The sequence below is a fragment of the Girardinichthys multiradiatus genome, chromosome 13 (assembly GCF_021462225.1).
Source record: "Girardinichthys multiradiatus isolate DD_20200921_A chromosome 13, DD_fGirMul_XY1, whole genome shotgun sequence".
NCBI classification, from domain to species: Eukaryota; Metazoa; Chordata; class Actinopteri; order Cyprinodontiformes; family Goodeidae; genus Girardinichthys; species Girardinichthys multiradiatus.
The window spans coordinates 1,240,515-1,263,616 of record NC_061806.1 but is presented as its reverse complement, the minus strand read 5'-3'; the positions used below and the strand labels follow the sequence as shown (position 1 = coordinate 1,263,616).

Below are 23,102 nucleotides of genomic sequence, written 5' to 3'. Positions count from 1 at the left end.
CTATAGGATTTTTTTGTTGGTCTTATCTAACCATTTTGGTTATAGGTCCAACTAAATGTGATAAATGTACATGAGATCTTAGAGGTCAAACTAGTAAAAAAACAAATGCAACACCCAATCTGAGGCCCCTGTTTTTACTTCTTGTATTAAGGCAGTACCTTAAATTCTTGCTCAACTTTTTTGTCAAAGTTACAAATCTTTCCTCAATATTTAAGGTATTCAAAACGTCTCCTATGGGTTTTTTTCATACAAGCCAGTATAAGTGATTGTGCTTGCTTAGTGCAGGTTCTTTTTTTGTTGCCACAACAGAAAGTACCCATTTTAGGACCATGAAACAGGGTTTTTCATGTCACAAACTTTTTGTTAGGTAAAGTTGGATCACATTATAAATCCTTACCGACTGAAGGCAGGCTTATGAACTGTTGTAAGGTCCATGTTTAAACCTTGTGAGTTACCCTTGGCTTTATTCTTCTTATTATTGGATGAAAACTATAACAAAGGTCTTCAACATCATTAAAGCTGCTGTAGGGAATTCTGAGAGAACTGTGGACTTAGCCTGATTATTTGAATAAGTACATCTTACAGGTCCCTCCCCCTTGTTCTCTGCTGTGCTACAGCCCTCCCCCCTGCCATAAACACGCAGGCTAGTAAGCAGGGCCACAGATGATGGCGGATAAACATCTATGGTGCATTCACTGGTAGGGACGAAACATCAACAATATACCTTAAATTGACTATGGCCTGCCCATACTTGGGCAAACCTGGTCCTCAAATTAGCACAACGGCAGCACAATGGCAATCTTAAGCTTAAACAAAGGTACGCGCTGTCGGGGGGAGAAGGGTGTGATCAGCACGTACATGAGCGTGATTGACACTGTTAAGACATTCCTCCTGGCTCTAATTGGTTGTTTCTGACTGGGAGTGGTGTATCTCTGCAAATGGAAGTAGGACCACTGGGAAGAGCCGGAGGAGCTTGATTTTTTTCACAGATTATCTGTCCCATATTTTACTGTCAGGACATATTGACAGTTTTAACAATTATGTAAAAAATACATTTTTACAAAAGTTACCTACTGCAGCATTATATAGTTGGAGTGTCAAACGTTTAACACAAAGTAATTTTCTCCTGCTATTGGTTTTATCATTGCTTGTAATTTACACTGCTCAAAAAAATAAAGGGAACACTTAAACAACACAATATAACTCCAAGTAAATCAAACTTCTGTGAAATCAAACTGTCCACTTAGGAAGCAACAATGATTGACAATCAATTTCACATGTTGTTGTGCAAATGGAAAAGACAACAGGGGGAAATCTTTGCCGATTAGCAAGACACTCATTAAAGGAGTGGTTCTGCAGGTGGGGACCAGAGACCACTTCTCAGTACCGATGCTTTCTGGCTGATTTTTTGGTCACTTTTGAATGTTGGTGGTGCTTTCACACTCGTGGTAGCATGAGACGGACTCTACAACCCACACAAGTGGCTCAGGTAGTGCAGCTCATCCAGGATGACACATCAATGTGAGCTGTGGCAAGAAGGTTTGCTGTGTCTGTCAGCTTAGTGTCCAGAACCTGGAGGCGCTACCAGGAGACAGGCCAGTACACCAGGAGACGTGGAGGAGGCCGTAGGAGGGCAACAACCCAGCAGCAGGACCGCTACCTCCGCCTTTGTGCAAAGAGGAACAGGAGGAGCACTGCCAGAGCCCTGCAAAATGACCTCCAGCAGAACACCAATGTACATGTGTCTGCACAAACGGTTAGAAACCGACTCCATGAGGATGGTATGAGGGCCCAACGTCCACAAATGGGGGTTGTGGTCACAGCCCAACACCGTGCAGGACGCTTGGCATTTGCCAGAGAACACCAGGATTGGCAAATTCACCACTGGCGCCCTGTGCTCTTCACAGATGAAAACAGGTTCACACTGAGCACATGTGACAGACGTGACAGAGTCTGGAGACACCGTGGAGAGAGATCTGCTGCCTGCAACATTGTTCAACATGACTGGTTTGGCAGTGGGTCAGTAATGGTGTGGGGTGGCATTTCTTTGGAGGACCGCACGGCCCTCCATGTGCTCGCCAGAGGTAGCCTGTTTTTGTGGAAGCTAATGCTGATTATCGGCAAACGGGATGTCATTATTGTTATAGCGTGTTACTTTTAAATGATGATGGCTTTATTGTTTTTTATTTAATAAACAGCATTAGACACATAACATAAGGTGGCTGTATTTACTTGAGATGGGAAATAAATGCCACTATGTGTGAGTATGACGTGCTTAAAGGATGAAGAAGACTTATTGCACAAACATCTTCCACAAAAACAGCATCAACCGCCGTGACAGGCTTCTACGGCCAGTTTGGCACCAAAGGAGCCAGGGGGATTTGCTCCCTCTGGCATGCTGTCTTCTGACAGGCAGCTGCATGCTTCTGCCGGCCACAGCCACAAATTGATAAAACCCTGCCCCCTCATTTGAATATAAGAACATGAAATATAAAGAGCTTAAAATGAAAAAGGGGTTAAAAAGTAAAAGTCACTGAAATACGTAAAGTAGCTTTACAAAATAAAAGTGTCAGAAAATAAAACTGCATTATGAAAAAAATTAATAATTAAATAAATCTTGACATCAGTCAGTCAGTCATTTTCTACCGCTTATTCCATAGTGGGTTGCGGGGGAGCTGGTGTGTATCTCCAGCAGTCTATGGGCGAGAGGCAGGGTTCACCCTGGACAGGTCACCAGTCCATCACAGGGCAACACACAAACAACCATGCACACACTCATTCACACACCTAAGGGCAATTTAGAGAGACCAATTAACCTAACAGGCATGTCTTTGGACTGTGGGAGGAAGCTGGAGTACCCAGTGAGAACCCACACATGCACAGGGAGAACATGCAAACTCCATGCAGAAAAACCCCAGGCTGGGAATCGAACCCAGGACCTTCTTGCTGCAAGGCAACAGTGCTATTAACTGCACCACCGTGCAGCCCATCTTGAAATTAAATAAAAGAAGATAAAAATTTCTTTTAACATAATTATTTTGTTTTATTTCATGGGGATATTTTTTATTTCATGGAATATTTCTTAATAATTTATCAATAGCAGTATTTATTTATTTAATTTTGAATGAAACGGCTCTTCATAATGTCCTGCAGGGCGTTTAAAGAGACTAAATGATGTGGCATTGAGCTTGTTGCCTGGCTGTGAAAATCTGAATCCTGTTCTTTGTCATGTTTGTTGTGGGACCAGATTAGAACCAGCTTGTACTGGCTAATGTTTAGCAGTGGAACTGCTATAGTGGGGAAAAAAAAATGTTTTTGCTTTGCATCTATAGAGAGTGTTAAAAACCTGTTTTACTTGATAAAACAGACATTTTGTGTTACTTGTGTCATCATAATTAAAAGGAAGTGGAAAGTCATCTTTCATATACTGTCTTTATGATGAGGAACATATGTAATGTAATAGTCACAGCTTTGTTTTCTGGAAGTGCTGTAATTTTCTCCATCCAAACAAACAACTCCACAGGAGGCTTTTATAGTTTTATAACAACAATGAATAATTCAGATATTGTGGAAACTGAAAACAAATATCAGTAAAATGAGATAGAAGTTTTATGAGTTTGTTTAAAATTTCTTTTAGTTTTTACTTCTGCTCTAGCAGCTTGGTTTCGCAGTCTTTCATGTTTAGTGTCGCTGTTTCTGTGGATCTGTTTTAATTTGAACAAAGAGCTACATTAGACCCTGCAGGTGTTCTCCATGTTAGATCTGCTCAGAGCACAAGCTTTGAGAACTCCCCCTAAGTCCCCCAGTGCTCTCAGTGAACATGATTAAAATGTCTCCAGGGTTATTCTGATGTAATAAGAGCCTATTTACTCATGCACGACGGATTTTCCACATCAAGCCTTAAGCTGCTGTGGTCAGAGCACGAGATCAGCAAGCAAATAAGGATTTATTTTTAAGTTTTTTTGCATCCCACACAGCATGATTTACCTTTATTCTCACCAATCTATTGTAAATTCTTTATGGCTGTTTCTTCTACTTGACTGCTGTTGGAAAATATGATTACCAAGGTGACAGAGGAAACCGATCAGCTCTGAGAAACTGAGGCAAGAGAGGCTCATGGGAGAAAAGATCGCTGCACTCTTTCATAAAAATGGCGATCAATCTGCTCTTCTTTTTACCAGTATGGCAGATAGGAAATGTAATTTGTAATTCAGTATAGTTGAGCTTTATATACAGGGAGATGCTTGGGTTTGTGCAAATGTTGACCAATCCCTGCAGCTGAAATGTCTTTAGTTATGAGTAATGAGACAGTGCAGCAGGCTGGATTTAAAGGATCTGTTTTTGCTTTCAGCACACGGCCTTCACCTGGTGGAGGGCCGGAATGCTGCTCATAGTGTTGCAGATTTTACAAACTACATCATAACTACACTAATATCACACTGAACAGAGAGGAGACAGCACAATCAATCAGTGACACTCAGGTGGAGTTAGTCCCCAGGTTGAAAATCCCTCACTTGTCAGTGGTGCTCTGATTAGCTGCTCTGGCTGCATGCAAAACTTGGCATATGGGGCCGTGTTTAGAAATACAGCTCACCCCCTGTGCACATTTTGACCTGGACAAAAAAAAAAAATACACTGTTCATCAAAATCTTAAAATTGGAGAAGAAATTACAAGTATTTGCATGTTATGCTGATGGATTATAACAAGGTTGTAAATAGAGCTTCAAAATGCACAACGAAGAAATTGTTGAAAACTGGATTCAAACTCAAACTGTTCATTATCTCACTAAACGTTTAAGACCATATCCTTAAAAGGTCAAGTCCCCTGATGGCAAAGGCACCAAAAGCTTCTGTCTTTGGACATGGCAGGATTGTTGAGCTGCACAACAAAGACATGTCGTAAGGCGGCTTCACTCCCGGGGTTAGATGCAGTATGACGGTAACTTCAAATTTCATAAAAATCTTGAGAAAAAAGTCAAATGTCTGATCCTCATCATAGGCACCCTTCTTGACTGAGGGTCCTCATCTGCAAGGAAATGATTGGGCCTATGAACAGGACAATGCTGCAGTCAGCACTGCCTGTGTGACAAAGCACTTCTTCTAGGAGACTAATGTCCTTCTTTTAGACCCTCCTGAGTTTTCTCTTAATTGAAATTATTACTGAAAATGTTTGGGGATGGGTGACAAGGAAGGTTTGCTAAAACAGACCTCAGATCCAGACTGTAGATTCTCTCAGTGTACCCACCAGCCTACTAGACACACACATCAAGCATGCCTAAACAAACTTAAAGTATTCATCAGGAATAGTGGGGCTACTCACTATGAAGTCCTATTTGTTAACACTTTTACTTCTGTTTTATGCGAGTTTTATGGCTCACAGCCTTAAATGTTTGATCAGCTGATAAGCTGCCTGATTGACCTTATATTGTATGCAGTTTTTAATGATTTGCCCACTGTTTTTCTGCAGTATCTGTTTGTTCATTTTGTATTTTTAAGCTCTGGTAAAAATCTGGTTTCGATCCCGCAGCTTGAAATGCAAATGCTTTCCATTGATTTTGGTCAGGAGTCTACTTGAATCAATGACATTTCTCTGTGCATTACAATTCAGGTGTGATCCTTCATTCAGAACCTAAGCTTAAAGGTCGTCCAGAGCAATTGTGGTGGGTCAGCTGTAGATAGCGTAGGTTTGTTCCAACTGAGGGATTGCTGGTAAAGACAGAACGGAAATTTAACAAATTCTGCCAATATTGCCAATATTAAAAAACGAGTAAATAAGAATGTCATTTTATCATGTTCTCTATTAATTATTTCCTTTTTTTTCCACTTTCTCACACAGGGTTACCAGCGATCCAACCACTTCATTGCCACTCAAGGTGAGTACACAGCTCAACAACTTTTTTACCCCATAGCTGATCCAAATTAAGAAAATAAGTTTGTTGAATGATTAAACATCAAGCAGCCTGTGTTGCATCACACCTGCATCTGGGTTTTAACTGTAAACAGTTTCACACAACTACAAGAGGATCTCCCACAAGAATCTGTCACAGACTGTACAGGTGTTGGCTGTCAGCGTCTGTGAAGCTCAGCTTTCACGTCTCTCCTCCCTTCCATCTGCATGTGTGGCACACAGACATTCTGATGTCAAACTGATGCACCGCTCTAGTCAAATTCCCTGAACAGCGCAGACAAAGAAAAGACGACAGAAAAGGAGAGAGAGATTCTCTTTATTCTCTGCTGGCTCTGATCGTGTTTACTCAGGGAACATGTTTTTTTTTTCACCCTGTAATCATCCCCACTGATTTCTTCTCGTCTATCAGTTTGGTCTCAATTCTGTCACTTCTCAAATGTAATCTCAGAAAACAACAGCCTCATTCACATTTTGCTCCTAATGCACAGAAAAACAAGGTGCAGAAAGAGGTGGAAAGAGATGCTTTTTTCAGTCAACATCAAACCTGTTAGCTTTACAGCGGAGGTCATGATTACCTTAAAAAACTCCTGCATCATCTGAAAGTTGCAAGAAAGCTAAACATTTGTGACTGCTAAAGATGTTTCAGAAGATGAAGGACTGGAGAAGCACAGTACAGGAATGAGAGATGCAATATCCAAGGTTCTTTTTGGGGGGAAGCAGTTTGGAGAAAATCAAAAACAGAAAAGATTTGATTGATAGTATTTTCAGCCCCCATCCCAGTGCACCATTAAAGGAGGAATAAAGATACCAGCAAAGTTAAGATGCAGACAGCTTTCTTGTAGGCCTCTACAGCGTGTCAATCACGCTATAAAGACCTCAGATCTGCTGTGTTCTAAAGTTCTCAGGAGAACAGTGCATCCCTGAGAGCTACGCAGACACAAAGATTTACTGCTTATGAGAAGCTGCGCAGAGCCAGGGAGTGTTTTGTGTGTTGAAGCTCATAGTTTTAATTTCTTACTGTACACACCAGGAATTTATGAGCAGTGGTGGGCATGCTACTTTGACATTTAAGTAACTGAGTTACTCCACCATAAAAGTAACTAGTTAACAGGGAAAGTTAACTATTGTGTTCTTTTTTTATGTTTAAATATGTCTAAGAATTTAGATTTTTTTCCAAGGTTTCACAACCAGTTGCATAAAGTGGAATTACATAGAAAAGCAGGCTACTTACACCGAACTTTTAATATTTACTTCACATGTACATTCTTGCCTTTTACCTCAAGGAGAATAAAGTAGTTTCTGTACTTCTACTTTGAAAACGTAATCTTTCCCTCCAGACCCGCCATTTTTGCAGCTTACAGCTGCTAGTTTGCCTGAGCAGGGCGGCTGTGTGCGTTTTGTGTCTGTGTGTAAACTAAACACTGCCTCTGATTGGCTTACTATGAAAGCTTACTCTACCTTAGCCAATCATCATCATTTATGCAATTGTCTTGGCCCTCACTCCTCCCTTCACCAAGGAAAAAAGCTAAGCTCCTGTGGCTGTGAGCCATGACAGATGACAGGAGCTTCAATGAGTAGCTTTAGTTTATAATGCACCCCATTTAATCGTCAGTAATGGCGCTGAAACGATGGAAAAATAATTAGTTTGATTACTCGTTACTGAAAAACGTAATGCTGTTAGTAACAACGTTTATTTCAACGCCTTTATTTCTATCGGTGGCTATGAGCAACATCATAAATTTCAGCCTGCCACCTCTTCTTAGAAACTGTCAAGAAAAGTGTTTATGGGCAAAATGCAGCGGAGGCTTGTGTCAATCATACTATAGACATCACATCAGCAACAACACATCCTATGGTTACAGAGACTAGGCAATACATACGATGTTCGAAATATGTAATTACCTGCTCTGATGAAAACCTTCTGCTGTTTGGAAAAAAAAAAACCCTCAGCATTTATGGTTGATTAGAAAGGGACCACTGTGTTGAAACACCTACAGTATGCAGGCAGGAGCTGCTGCTGAAGCTGAGATGAGGGCTGCTGAAATACAAGCATGCAGCCACCATGTAGCAGCTACACACCTGTCGGTGTGAAACCAGCTCTTCAAAAGAATCATGCTAGTTTCTTGTCTTTCAACAAAATAACGTCCAATCTTAACAACTTGAACCTGACAAAATAGAGGGGAAGAAACACTGGAACGCTGCTGTATTTGTACACCTACATTGTTCACTGTATGAGTAACCTCTGCAGCAACGGACTCTTTCCCGCCCCAACTTCTATGATCTCCAGCATCTTTGGTACATCTGGCTTTCAGAGGTGGAAAGAGTTCAAAAATAATGTACTCAAGTAAAAGTACAGCTACTTTGATACAAGTTTACATAAATACAAGTATCAGGAATGAAAACACCCTTAATTTCCAGGGAGAACCTTTTAAACAAAATATCAAAAAAAATCAACACGGCCATTTTCAGAACAATATTACTCCTCACTGAATTGACCCTTTTAGCTGTTTATCACTTCCTGTGGACAAATAACATCACATTTTCCATTCATGAATGTATATTTCGGTTCCACTTGTGTATCTGCAAATACATTTTTTCTACCTAGAATGAAAGGTGCAGAAGTTGGAGAAATGACTGCAATTTTGATCAAATATTAAAATGGCTTGCTATATTTGTATGCTGCTTACACTGAACAGTTTGCTGTGACAGCACCTAAAAACAAGCAGGTGTTATAACTGCATGATATTGTAAAGATGGTTTTAAACTGGTGTGAAATGTGAACCAAATGAAATGAATTTTTGCAGCATTGCCCTCTCTATCACATCAAGTCCCTTCCACTTTCCTGTTGTGAAAGCACCCTTAGTGTTAACTCTCATTCTGTTTTGTATTTTTTCTTTTTATTCCTCCTGTGTTTCCCAGTATTTGTTCTTCAGTCAATTTTCAATTGAATCAAGCAGCTTGATGCAATTCAAGAATGCTGAACCTAATAGCCCACACCTCCAGCTTTGCAGACTTTGCATGTACTTTTCCTATTACTTTTCCACAGTGTTTCTGCCGATCCGCCCCCTGCAACGCCTCCCTGCTCAATCCATTTTCTGCAAAGTCAAGTTAGCCAGTTAAAAAAAAAGTAAAGAAGTAAGAAAATAAAAATAAAAAAAGGAAACACGCTAAATAATAAACCACTATCATGAAAATTACAAAATAACCTTCGCAGTACCAGAAAACATTAAGCTTTAGTATATGTGTGTCGGTTAAACTATTTTGATGTATGATGGTCAATCTTTACATTCAGATTACAAATTGGCCATCTGCCTTTTCCCACCTCATGTGAAGATACCTTTAAGTACCTTTAATGCCCCAAAATCAATGAAAGCACTATATAAATGTCCAATACTGACATTTCTTATTCTTGTACTTCTCTGTGAATAAGAATCGTTTCATTCAGTTAAATAAATACATACTGTTTTTAATAAATGATGAATAAATATTCTATCAAATAATTAAATGTCCACATGAAATATAAACAAAATAAATATTTAAATAGTTAATTTTGTACTTATTTATTGATTGATTTACTTATTTGTTTATTTTATGCATTTCCTAATTGTGTTTTATTTTGTGACACTTTTATTTTGTAAAGCTACTTTACCTATTTCAGGGACCTTTAGTCTTTAACTCCATTTTTATTACAGGCTCCCTGAAAGTTCCCGAAATACGTAAAGTAGCTCTAAATAAACAAAAGTATCATAAAATAAAACGCCATTATGAAATAAATGGATGAATAAATACATAGATCAATCTTGAAGTAATTAAATAAGTAAATGTAAATGTATCTTTTTGAATATTTCTTGAGTTTTATTTCATTTTTTTTTTCTTATTTATTTGATGGAATATTTATTGATAACAATATGTATGTATTTATTTATTTAATTTTGAAAGCACTCATGAAGATTCACTCCCTTCATCAAGCTAAATGCTTGGAGCCCCTGTACTACTGCAATGAAGTTTCTGAGTATTTGCCCACTAGGTCTTTAGGTATGAAAAATAAAAAAATAGCGAGACACTGATGCCACCACAAAGGTAAGATATACTTTTTCCTGTTGTTTGTGTTAACATGTACATTAATATGGCTTAAACCATAATAAAGCTGCTGCTATTTCCATATTTTTTTATTATATTTGTAAATCAGCCCATAGTTTTTTATTGCAGCACTATTGGGAACTAAACATGGTGCATGCAGAACCGACTGCATGTACATTTTACCTCTGAAAGTTTAGCCATTGTCCTGCTGTTGTTGGAGCTAAATATAAAGAAAATATATTTTTTTTTTTTCCAGCAGTGGGTCCAGAATATGCAGGGGTCAGTATTAGATCACCATGGCATCAGAATCAGTCGGCTTTATTGGCCAAGACTCTGTGCACAAACAAGGAATTTGGCTTTGGTGTCAAGCAATCACAGCATACAGACATGGTACCATTCAATAGAAATTGCAGTTTGTTGGTGTTTAGAACCAACTTAAAAGAAAAATTGCATAACTTGATCTAAATGCTTTTGTTTGAAACAGAAAATCAAAAGTGATGCATACTCTAAAATTAGGCAATATATTAGCAGTTACAGTAAAACAATCTACAACGTTTCTTATTCTTACTTTGATTTTAACAGACTAACCAGGAATATAGAATAGACAGCTGTCGAACTCGACGTTCGTTTTCAAGTATTTAATACATATAATATATAAACCTCTTATAGTGGCGATTAAAGGCCACTTCTTTTCTGTTCTTGATACCACAGGTAAAAAAATCTGGTTTTAGTGTTTAATCTTTCGGGTATTTTCTTGGGTAACAAGCCTGCAGGTCATAGGTTAACAGACTTGCGCTTTTAGCTAAAACAGAGTTACCTTTAGAGTAATGGGTGGCCCACCTTCAGTTTCTACAAATGTCTATGTTTTTTGTGACTGAAAATATTTCCAAAAATTATTTTGTTTTCCTGTGAGCAAGGTGAACGTTTTTTAACCAGCTGACCAGTAGTGTGCAGCAACAGGTGGGGTAGGTCCAGCTCTTGCAGTATGCTATGCTCCATATAGCCAGTAACGTTCTCCTGCATTTCATTAAAATGTCAATTTTTTTTAAAGCCTTGAAACAGGAAATGGCTAATCTCAACTAACCGCTGAAAGGCAGTACACACACAACACAAAACCAATTCTTGCTACAAGAAGAAATGCTTGACTGTCTTCTATAAGTTATGGCTTTACAGCAGCCATTCATTCCAACACAGAACTTTGTTTAATGTTGTGAAAGTGAGTTGCAATCAATTCAGGTTCCACCATGAAAAACAGCTCTGTAAAGCTTAGGTTTCCTGTAAATAATAACACCACTCATCACTGCCGGTTTAAACAGAGTCATCAGGAACTCCGAAATTAATGGATCATTTTCTTCTAAAGAATTAAAGTATGGTCCCACCATCAGGGTAGTTCACAACATGAGTAGCCAGCAGTGATCAGATTTATGTATTAATATAAAAGGTGGCTCTGAATAAAGCCGTACTTCCTTTACCTCAACATTTCTGGTGTTTTTGTAGCATTTTGCAACATCAGGCTAAACATAGGAGTGTTAATAAGAGGAGTTTAGCCAACACTTTTTTTAATCCTGATAAATTGTAAAACTAGGAGAGAGAAATGTAACTGATTTCTGTCAGTGGAAAGAATAAAGAATAGTGATGCATCCTGCTGAGGGATAATATTAGTGTCTGTCCAACAGAGATAAGGTTACATGTTATTTTCTGCTCTCACAGTGCATGCGTCCCTGTGGCTTTCACATGTCTTTGTTTTCTGGGAGTTTTTCATTATTTCTTTTAAGCCCTGACTGCACTTCTCTTCCTCTACATGTAGACATGCCCCCGGGTTTATTGGACAAGTTCTTTATTAATGCTGGGTATAAGCTGAGGCTGAGGTAGACAGGATTTACTTCAACAAAAAGGCCTGCTGATCAACAGATTTGCTGTTAGAGCAACTTCGTAACAATAAGCAATTTAAGAAATATTTAAGATAGATCACTGGGTAGCAAATATCTCTGTTATGCATGAAAATGTTTTCTACAACATTTGTAAAGAGAAATCCTGCAGTACAGCCAAGTCAAGTAGATGTAAAAAAGTAATTTCCTTTTGATTCATAATTTTTTGCATATACTCCCCAGGTGGTCGGTTTTGGCGGTAGGTTCGGCTTGATTTGTTGCATCATGGATGAGCCCTCAGGCAGCTTTGGTGGGCAGCAGGTGCTCTGGGCTAACCCACTATTATGTCTAGAGATGAGGGAAATGAGGTTTGAATGAGTGGAGCTCACACTCAGAGGGGAGGAATAATGCCAAGCACTCTCTGTGAGCTGCTGTGCCGTGCATACAGATTTATGCAACTGCTGGGATTGCACATCATCATCTGTCTTCCAGCTCACTTCCCTATCCCTCTGGCGATGCATTTTTGCTCTTCTGCCACTGTTTAAAAATTAAAAACCCATATCACTAATACACATGAAAGTTGCTGCATTATTTGTTAACTGAGAGGGAGGTCGCTGTGAATGACCCCGGCAGGATAATTAGCAGCCATGTCAGTTCTTATTAGGTGCCCATGTGAAAACTCTTTAATAAAATACAGTTACCTTTAAAAGTTGCTTGATTAGTAAATCTGATGATACTTTAATCTTACTATAAATTAATGTCTTCTCTTGAAGACCTCATAGGTCTGTAAGAGAACATTAGTGAACAAAGAACATTATAAAAAACAAGGAATACAGAAGACAGCACAGTGATAAAAGTTGTGAAAACGTTTAAAGCAGGTTTAGGTTAGAAAATATTTATAGTTCGATGAGATGAGAAAACCTGAATTGCAACCTCTGCTCTAATTCATCCCAAAGGTGTTTAAGAAGGTAAGGACTCCGTGTAGGCCAGACAAGTTTCTCCACACCAAACTTTATACACCTGCAGCCATGGATTTGATTGGAACACCAGAATTCATTGATGTGGTGCTGTGACCCAATACCTTTGGCAGTGTAGTATATATATAGCTTCATTGCTCTCCATTCAATCTGACTGAGCTTGAGCTATTTTGTAAAGAGTAATGGGCATTAAATGTAGTCTCTAAAACAGTGTTATTTTTTGCCATCTTAGTTTTATTCTTAGTCTTTTGAATGAAAATTCTTATTAGTTTTAGAAAGGTTTAGCTATTTTTTATATTTTAGTCCAGTTTTAGTCAATGAAAACTCTGAAAGGTTTTAGTCTAGTTATAATCAGTTTTAGAGAAAAAAAAGTACTTTATCTCTATGCAAGTATGTTATTTTACTTGGCCTGGCAATAACAAGGAGAAGGTTCTTTCTGTCAAGTACATCTTAGACTTACACAAGAACTCAAGTACAGAACTAAAGTCCTCATAGTACCCTACCACTCCCTCATGTGTCATTGTAGTACCCAAGCCCCCTTTAAATGTCTGACCAATCACACAATTATGGGAAATGGACTGAACTTATATAGCGCCTTTCCAGTCTTGCTAACCACACAAAGCGTTTTACACTAGAGCCACATTCACGTAGTCGCGCTCACCAACACCCACACATGCACATATGTGCAGATCGGTAGGCAACCTGAGGTAAAATGCCTTGCCTACGGGCACATGGACATGTGGCAGAAGGAAGCTGGAATCAAACCCACAACTTTCAGATTGCCGACTCCTCTGCCCACTGAGCCACAGTCGCCTTAATACAAGGACAACAATAGTTGTGATCACTACACAGGAAACAATTCTGCCCAGAATATGTCTCATGAACTAGCTACAACAACTCCAGAACCAGGGCTTTAAGAACAGAATGATAGTATTTTGTTCTTGCAGTCCTGGGAGAGAGGAAATTTCTCTCTCCATGTCTTTTAAGATAATAAATGAGGAGAGGATAAATAACATAACTCTTTTTTTGAATATGAATGGATACATTGTGTGCTATATTTGACAGAACAGTCAGTATGACGGAGTACTCCGTGATATTGTCAGTGCCATGGTGTAATGAAATCAATGGAAGGGTGAATTCTCTGGAAGGGTGTGATTTGTGTGAGCTGCTGGCACCCAGGAAAGCCAAACATATGAGATTGTTTGAACAATAGCTGTGGATTTGTGGCAAAAGAACAGAGAGCAGGCAATAGTTCATGAATGATGCATTGTTACTCTACTTGCTGGCATGGATTACACAGTGCCTCTACACTGATGGTTATTGCTGTTATTTTCTCTGACTTATGTCTCATCTCTCCACCTCCCTGATCCTGCTCCTTTTCCTTCTTCTCTTTGTGTTTTTTGTCCCTCCTACTCCTCCACTACACCTGCACCTCCTCTTTCACGCCCAACACCACCCCTAGGCCCCAAGCAGGAGATGATCTATGATTTTTGGCGGATGGTTTGGCAGGAGAATTGCTTCAGCATCGTCATGCTTACCAAGCTGGTGGAAGTCGGCAGGGTAAACGTCCCTTTCATTTGTTTCTTGACCTCTTCAGCCACATATGAAGATGGATAGAGGGGTTGTATTTTTAGAGCTTCTTCCTCATACTCTGTACTATATGTGAGACAAGCTGCTGTTCTCTGTTCTTTTCCCTCTTCTTCTGATCCTGACTGATGACCTTTTTCTTTGGTGGTTAATGTGAATGAAAGCCAACAGTGAAATACTGTTGTTTCTTTTAATGAATTGAAGCCCAGTCAAATACAGTAAACATAGCACAGTTGAAACTGTAATCAATAAGGATGCCAAAGTAAAAAAAAAACTTTTTCTTGCAGTCTTTCCTCCACCTGCTCACTACTCTAATTACAGATAACAATGTTGTATGTAGGCATTATAATCTATTGGCACCATAGCATCATTTCCAAAATGAAACTAACTTGAAGTGTTTATGAGAGTTGTAACAGGATCTAGGCTACAGCTAAAAATGCCCCAGCATTTAAACCTATTGACATGGCCGCAACTACAACCTCTGTACATTCCTTCTAAGTATGTGCCGATTAGCCAATAGAGCAGATGTTTTTCAGAAAAATAAGCTTGGATTTGGAAGCAGCAATATGTATGATCATGAAGCCATCAGCAAAAACAAGACAGGACCATAAAATTCTAACAATACATAAACAGAAATAACAGAAAACAGGCATCTCTCTGAGTAAAAATATAACAATGTTGGTTCTTCAGCGTAAGAAAAACTTTTTCTAGAGTATGACATACCCAATTAAAATCCTACCAGCATGTATCATTTTGTCAATTATTGTCTCAAATTTCTGGGTGGGTATGAGGGCTTACTTTCATTAGAACAATGAGGCCTGCAATGTTGGATACTAAAAGTGGTTTTAAAGATTGTTTAGCAGTATTTAAATAAAATGTATTGAAATCATTTTGAATTTTGTCCAGATGAAGTGCTGTAAGTACTGGCCTGATGACACTGAACTGTATGGTGACATTAAGATAACACTACTGAAGACAGAAACCCTGGCAGAGTACACAGTCCGCACCTTCGCCATGGAGAGGGTGAGTCACCCTCTTATTATTTTTAATAGAAGCTCTCTGAGCATGTCTCTGTCCGGCTTTGCACATGTCTTCTGCGTTTGATTTTCATGCAGTATCATGTTAGTTGAACTGGTTTCTATTTGTGAACACATCTAGTGGCTGCCATTTCTGTAACAGCCACATTAAATGAATGTTTTTCAGAGAGGCTACCCTGCAAAACATGAGGTGTGCCAGTTCCATTTAACTTCCTGGCCTGAGCACAGTGTTCCATACCACGCCACTGGTCTGCTGGCCTTCCTTCGCCGAGTCAAGACCTCCACTCCCCCTGATGCTGGACCTGTGGTTGTCCACTGCAGGTAGATCTACCTTCACATACACATACAGGGACTCATCCAGGAGGTCATAGAAGAATCCAGAACTGTCCACTGTCAGCAGACGTTGCTTCAGGAAGAGAAGCAATAGGTGCAAAGTCTGTGACTAAATGCAATTGGCTTATTTTGAAAGAAATTATTTTATTAATTGGTAAAATAAACTGATCTTGACTGCAGTGTTTTATAACTATAATCGAATTGGAATTATATCTAATTGGCGTTGAGTCTTTCTTTTTGATTTGATTGCCATGACTATTTACAGTATCTTCAAAAGTGAATACACCCCTCTCATTTTTGTAAATATTGTATTATAACTTACCATGGGAAAACAATGAAGATCAAACACTTTGATACAATCTAAAGTAGTCAGTGTACAACTAGTATAACAGTGTACATTTGCTGTCCCCTCAAAATAACTCAACACAGAGCCATTAATATCTAAACCTCTGCCAACAAAAAGTGAGTACACCCTAACTGAAAATATCCAAATTGTGCCCAAAATTTCAATATTTTGTGTGGCTGCCATTACTTTCCAGCACTACCTTTACTCTCTTGGGCATGAAGTTCACTAAATCTTCACAGGTTGCTCCTGGAAACCTCTTTCACTTCTGCATGACAACATTATGGAGCCGATGGATGTTATAGACCTTGCCCTCCTGCACCTTCCATTTGATGATGCTCCACATATGCTCAATAGGGTTTAGGTCTGGAGATATTCTTGGCCTGTCCAGCACCTTTACTCACAGTTTAGCAAGGCAGTGGTCATCTTAGTGATATGTTTGGGGTTGTTATCATGTTGGAATACTGCCCTGCGGCCCAGCTTCCGAAGGGAGTGCATCATGCTATTGCACTGCTCAAGGAGGCAGCTTGTTAGATGCTCTGTTACATTTGTTCTGATTTATTCTTTTTAAAACATTTTTCTTAATTTTTCTGTTTAAAGTGTTGCTTCTTTAAAGGACTTTCATCTTGTTCAGTTACTGTGCAGCTGAAAGGACTTTTTGCTGTTGCTCTTTTGCTTTTGGTTTTTTGGTATGATGCGTAACCATAGCAACATGACTTTTTACATTACTCAGAGCAGCTCATCATCATCTAAAAAGCTCAAATAATAGCCAAACTAAAATCTCAAAGAGTGAGGGAAGTTCAGCCCATCTTTTCCATCAAATAAATTGTGGGAGAGGTGTGTGGACAAACCTAGAGTCAGAAAGTCTCTCTGGATTTCTTACTATTCAAGCACCCAGAGATTTGAAGAGGAGTAACCAAAGCAAAAGAGGTGGATTAGTAGTTCTTGCAACAACAGATCTTACAATCCAGGACATGCTACTGTGAAATGGAAGTTCACCAGTGTTTTGGTTGCATTCCACCATCAGCTGTTGCTGACACTACATGTGATGTCATCAGCTCAGTTTTTTCTAAGCCACAGACACAACACCCCAATGCATTTGTGGCAATATCCGGTGATTTTCACCAAGTCTTACGCTCTGCTACACTTACAGCATTTTTCCAGTTTTTCAGCTACTCTACCAGAACTAGATTTGTTTTATGCAAACGTCAAGGATGCATACATCCCTATTGTAAGGCCTCCTGTTGGCAAATTGGATTATAAACCGCTTCTTCAGAAGTAACCTGTAATAAAAAGAACAGTAAGAGGAAGAGTAACAGGAATCTGAAGAAGACGTTTTGTTTTGAAGTTTTGAGGCTACAGCCATATGGAGAGGATACCAGTGCCATGAATGTGTGTAACACATTCCTGGCAGATCCAGATCCAACTGATCCAACCTATGAATGGATGGGTTGAAAAGTGCTCTGTAAGATGTTCAACCATGCTCTAAACCACAACTTTATCTAAAAATCAGAATCAACTTTATTGGCCATGTTTGTGTGCAAAAAGAAGGAATTTCACTTCAGTTTCCATTGCTCACATCCTATATCAATCAAAACAACTACCACAATGTATAAAAATACTTAAATAAATAAGAACAAGGATGTTTTTATATCTACACTATATTGTCAAAGGTATTGGGTCCCACCACTAAACCAGTGAATTATGGTGTTCCAATCACTTCCATTGCTGCAAGTGTAGAACGTTTGGTGTAGAGAAACTTGACTGGTCTGCACAGAGACCTGACCTCAACCTTCTTGAACATCTCTGGGATAAATTAGAGTGGAGACTGCAATTCTGGTTTTCTCATCTAACTTTGAACACATTCCTAAACCTTCTGGAAGATGTTTACAGAATAGTTAAAGTTGCTATTGCTGGCAATGGTGGGTCAACGGGGGGCCAGTGATCACCTTGAAATGCTTCAGCACCAGACGCTCAAAGGATCACATACATCAGAGCAACAGGCCTGTAGTCATTTAATCCTGTGATGGTGGAGCGTTTAAAGCAGGAGGGAACCTCACACAGCTCCAGGCGGTTGGTTGGTCAGGACAGGTTTTTAGGCAAAGAGGAGAGACTTTGTGTGGGAGTGAGGTTTTAAACACTGGCAATCAAACCTCAAAAGGTTGTTGTATGAAGACATTACATCAGTTAATTGTTTTAAATCAGAGGCTGAAGTTTCAAAAACATCCCAATCTGTGCAATCAAGACCGTTCTGTAGCATCTGCTTTGACTCATCAGTCCATTTCTGAACTGTCTGAAACACAAGCTTAGAGGTTTTTAGTTTAAGCCTTGGTATGAAATAAGGCAGGCAGTGATCAGAAAGGGACGACACTGTATGCATCTTTTACCTGTCTTCTGTGTTCCTTGTTCTTAATGATGTGAATTGTTCACTAATGTTCTCTGACAAACTTTTAAGGCCTATACAGAACGGCTTTGCTTATACATTACACATGGGTGGACTCTACTTTCTTATGAGGTGACTTCTGGAGTTAATAATTTGTTGCACCAGATTTTATTTAGGGGTATCAGAGTAAAAAAGGACTGAACACCACAGCAAGATAACTTCTTCAGATGTCTTATATATAATTTTCGTTCTGCTTTCTACTTCACAATTATGCACTACTTTGTATTTGTCTCTTATAGAAATCCTCTATGTAATAATTTATTTAAGCTTGTGATTGTAACATGACAAAGCGTGAATAGGTTCAAGCAATATAAAGAGGAAATTTAAAAGCTAAGCTGCCATAAACTCCACCTGCCAGTTGTGAGTTGTTCAGGGAGCCATCTCATAATAAGCCATCTGTATGAGTAAAATCCTCTATGTTCATGCATATCATTTTCTCACATAGTAACTGACAGTTAATTAAGTCTGTAAAAAAGAAGGTTCTGCAGTTGTTCTCCTCTGCAGTACAACATGCCCATTTTTCCCTCCTGTCTCCTCAAGCACACAATTATAAAACGGAGCAGATTAAAGTCTAATAATCCAAATAACATTCACGGTAAAGAGCACTATGACCCACTGTCCGTCAATAACATTATTTTCCCCTTTTGCGCATGCATGTAGTACTAACGATGCAGCATGACAGTCAGACATGTCAAATCAATGATGGATCTGACAGTCTGAATAACAAACAGTTGGAATGATGAAGACTTTAGCATCAGGTGGACAAGCCTGGTGCACTAAGACAGAGAAATCAAGCAAAGGACCTACAAATGGCAGAGGCAGATGGTTAGAGGCAACAGTGAGTTATCATGATAATCACAGTAACTGGCTTTTAAGTGCATATTTAATCTTTAATACCTTAGCTTATAGCTGCAAAAGATTGGCAGGTGGCTGAGGTTCATTTCACAGATGTACTTCAGCTCATTTGGTTCACAAGAAGAACAACAGTGTATTGTTGCCCTTTGGGTTGGCTATGACTGTTTTTTAAAATAAAATTAAATGGTGTTATGAAGGCTTTTGGATTGAGCCACGACATCTTTCTGTTTTTATAACTTATGATTTGCGCTTCATCTGCTCATATTACCCCATTACCTGGAGTAAAAAATGAAACGTTAGTTCTGATGAACATGATGTGAAACGTATTTATTTGATTTGCTTAAAACATAACGATAACATTTCTTTTTTTATTTAAGTGTCAATAAGAAGTCAAAACAGAAAACATCTTACACATAAACAGAAAAATCATACAGCCCAACGCTACTTCAAAGCCAGTCTGAATAAATGTTATTTATTTATTCATTCATTCATCTATTTATTTATTTATGTATAAAAATTGAATTTTATTTATTTAAGGTTATAATAATATTGTTTAATTTATGAGCAGCCTTTATTATTTTTAGTAAATGTCATTAGAAGGAATATAAAAGGGAATTTTCTCTGTTATGACATTTGTTGTTTTTCATTCTTAAACAAAAGATGTAGAACCTTCCTATAAGTTTAAAGTCAGTGGTGTGACTCAGGCTTGTCCATCCTTCTTCTCTCGCCTGTGATAGCATGGGGGCAGGCAGGACTGGCTGCTACATCGTGCTGGATGTCATGCTGGATATGGCCGAATGTGAAGGAGTGGTGGACATCTACAACTGCGTAAAGACCCTCTGCTCCCGACGTATCAACATGATCCAGACTGAAGTGAGTGGGAGTGCAGAAATGGTTTTAAAGGGGCCATGCTGACAGGTTTAAGCTTCAAAAGATAAAGCAGCTGGAGGACCATGTTTTTAGATTTATTATGTTTCAAGGGTAATTTTCTTTATGCTAATAAAAACTTTGGAAACAGCATTGCACTCATACAGCCAAATGTGTAAGGTGTTCAAAGCAATTAAATATTATGTTAAAAGAGCGAAATTTAAACTACACTATGATAAATAAGTTAATTATACATACTCAAGTAAAATGTACAGTTTAGAATGTTTAATGTAGGGTGCTTCGAGGTAGTTATCGGTAGTCAATATCTTACTTGTATGTTTATTCAAGGGTATTTATAGAAAGATGGCAGTTGCTTTTTACAATCACAGCATCTCTGCCCAATGAGCTCTTTCTTGTTGAAAAATCTAAGCGAAGTCTAAGTCTTTCATAAATGTTAAAGGTTAAAATGAGGCTAAGCTGTTTTAAAATTAAAAGGTTAGCTGTATTCTACATAAAATGTTTTATTCAGGCTGAAAAGGTTAGGTTTTAGGTTCAAGGTATGTAACAATGGTTAAATGGTGGATTGGGGTGTACGCGTCAGCTCTGTCATTCTACTTACCTCTGTTAGCTAACCAACTGCACAGGTAATAAATTAAATTATATATCTCGCCATGTGTCTGTGATTTGATTTGAATACTACAAAATATTGCCATATCTGTTTCCAAATGTAAATTCAACTATATTCCTCATAATTTGCAAAAAGCATATGTTTTAGCACAAAGTCACTAAAGGCTTGTGCCTTTATGATTATTTGATTATTAATATTTATTATAAACTATAATTAACAATCATAATTAATCATTTAATTCCTAACCAAAATCATCCACAACATTTAGATTTGAAATATACTGTAAAATTGTATATGTTGGGCTTCTAGCATTTATTTAGGAATTATAATTATTAAATGGAATTAATGATAAATATTTATTAGCCAAAATCACCAAAACCATTCGGATATTAAGAACCTGTTGTGGAATTGGGATTTTTTTTAACCTATTAGCACCTATTAATAATTATTATAAATAATTATTAACTAAAACCACCCTAAACGTAAATGTATTCTCAGACAATTAAACGAAAAGGAATGATACGAGAATGGGCCTTCGGACATCAAATCACTTTTGCTCAAAAATAGGCACAAAACAATACTCAATAGTTCAACCTATGGAGTCAAAATATACAGGGGTTGGACAATGAAACTGAAACACCTAGTTTTAGACCACAATAATTTATTAGTATGGTGTAGGGCCTCCTTTTACGGCCAATACAGCATCAATTCATCTTGGGAATGACATATACAAGTCCTGCACAGTGGTCAGAGGGATTTTAAGCCATTCTTCTTGCAGGATAGTGTCCAGGTCACTACGTGATACTGGTGGAGGAAAACGTTTCCTGACTCGCTCCTCCAAAACACCCCAAAGTGGCTCAATAATATTTAGATCTGGTGACTGTGCAGGCCATAGGAGATGTTCAACTTCACTTTCATGTTCATCAAACCTGGACTTCGGTCTAAAATAGGTATAAGAATCGCTGGATACTCAAATGGCTTTAAGCTTTCATCAAGCTGCTTTTTCAAAGGTTTTGAGAGGAAAAGTTCACTTGCCAGCAAGTTAATAAATCCACTTGTGATGAGATGCTTTCAGTGCACCAGGCCGGTAGCAAGAGCGCAGATGTTTGTGCTGCACTGGCTTATGTTGGAAGATGGCCCAAAAAAGGAATGTGAGGATTTCTTAAAATCAATCCCTAATTCATTTGTGTAAAAACATCGCTGCTAATGCTATTTGGTCTTTGCTTAAGAATAATTGGCAATTTTAAAATGGTTAAACCAGAGTAGTAGGCCTGTCCCTAACAGGCCTGGCAAACAGCATGATAATTACCAAAACAATCAGTTATCTTTAATTTAAAAATGTACTTCTGCTGCAACTAACTACAGCTAATATATGTTTCTTTAATTAGCATACAGGTTAAAGAAGATAGATAAGTTGGAAAAGGGATAATATTGTGCCCGTAATTCTGAATATGTTCCTGTCTTTTGGGCTCTTGATATTATTAAAAAAAAGGGCATGTGGGCAGTGTGTAAGTTTCTGATATAAGTTGTTCATGTTTTTTTTTTTTCAGTTTTATTGACAGTACTCTTGAAACAAAGCTTTAAAGTAGGCATGATGATATGACAAAGTTTTTTGACAGGTGATACTATTAGTCAACATTCAGCAGCAGTAATTAAATTCAGCATTGCTCATGACAAGTGGACCTAGCTGTGATGAAGTCTCTAAGTGCAAGGAGTTAGTGTGCCTCAGTGAACCTCTGAATGCTGTATGTCCCTCAGGAGCAGTATGTGTTCATCCATGATGCCATCCTGGAGGCTTGCCTTTGTGGAGAAACTGCCATCCCTGTATCTGACTTTGCTATTACCTACAAGGAAATGCTGAAAGTCGATTCTCAGAGCAACACCTCGCAGCTCAGAGAGGAATTTCAGGTAACACACAGTTATTTTTCATTCAAATAGAACCGGTTTTAAAGAAAGTGAAGTTGAAATGTTTTTTTTCCTGTGTTTTCTGGTCATTTTGACATATTAAACTTGTCATTTATAATCATTATAATCCATAACGGCAACATTTGCAAAGTAGCACTAAAATAACATTAATAGAATTTCTTGATTAAAGCCTCTCAACTTTATATCCTTTAGTCACACTTAACAGAATATACCCGAAACACAAATACTGCATAAGCTCGTAATAACATCA

The 23,102-nt window shown here is 38.4% G+C and overlaps 1 protein-coding gene across 5 annotated transcripts in view; it reads left to right on the top strand.

Moving 5' to 3' along the window:
- The window catches only part of LOC124878881 (receptor-type tyrosine-protein phosphatase U-like), a 334,335-nt gene that overhangs the window by 290,640 nt on the left and 20,593 nt on the right, over positions 1-23,102 (top strand). For all 5 annotated transcript variants that reach the window (XM_047383059.1, XM_047383057.1, XM_047383058.1 and 2 more), the window contains 6 exons: positions 5,837-5,873; positions 14,296-14,393; positions 15,327-15,443; positions 15,624-15,778; positions 20,169-20,304; positions 22,685-22,834. In XM_047383059.1, the coding sequence (XP_047239015.1) occupies positions 5,837-5,873; positions 14,296-14,393; positions 15,327-15,443; positions 15,624-15,778; positions 20,169-20,304; positions 22,685-22,834 (693 nt within the window). The remainder of the gene's footprint in view (positions 1-5,836; positions 5,874-14,295; positions 14,394-15,326; positions 15,444-15,623; positions 15,779-20,168; positions 20,305-22,684; positions 22,835-23,102) is intronic.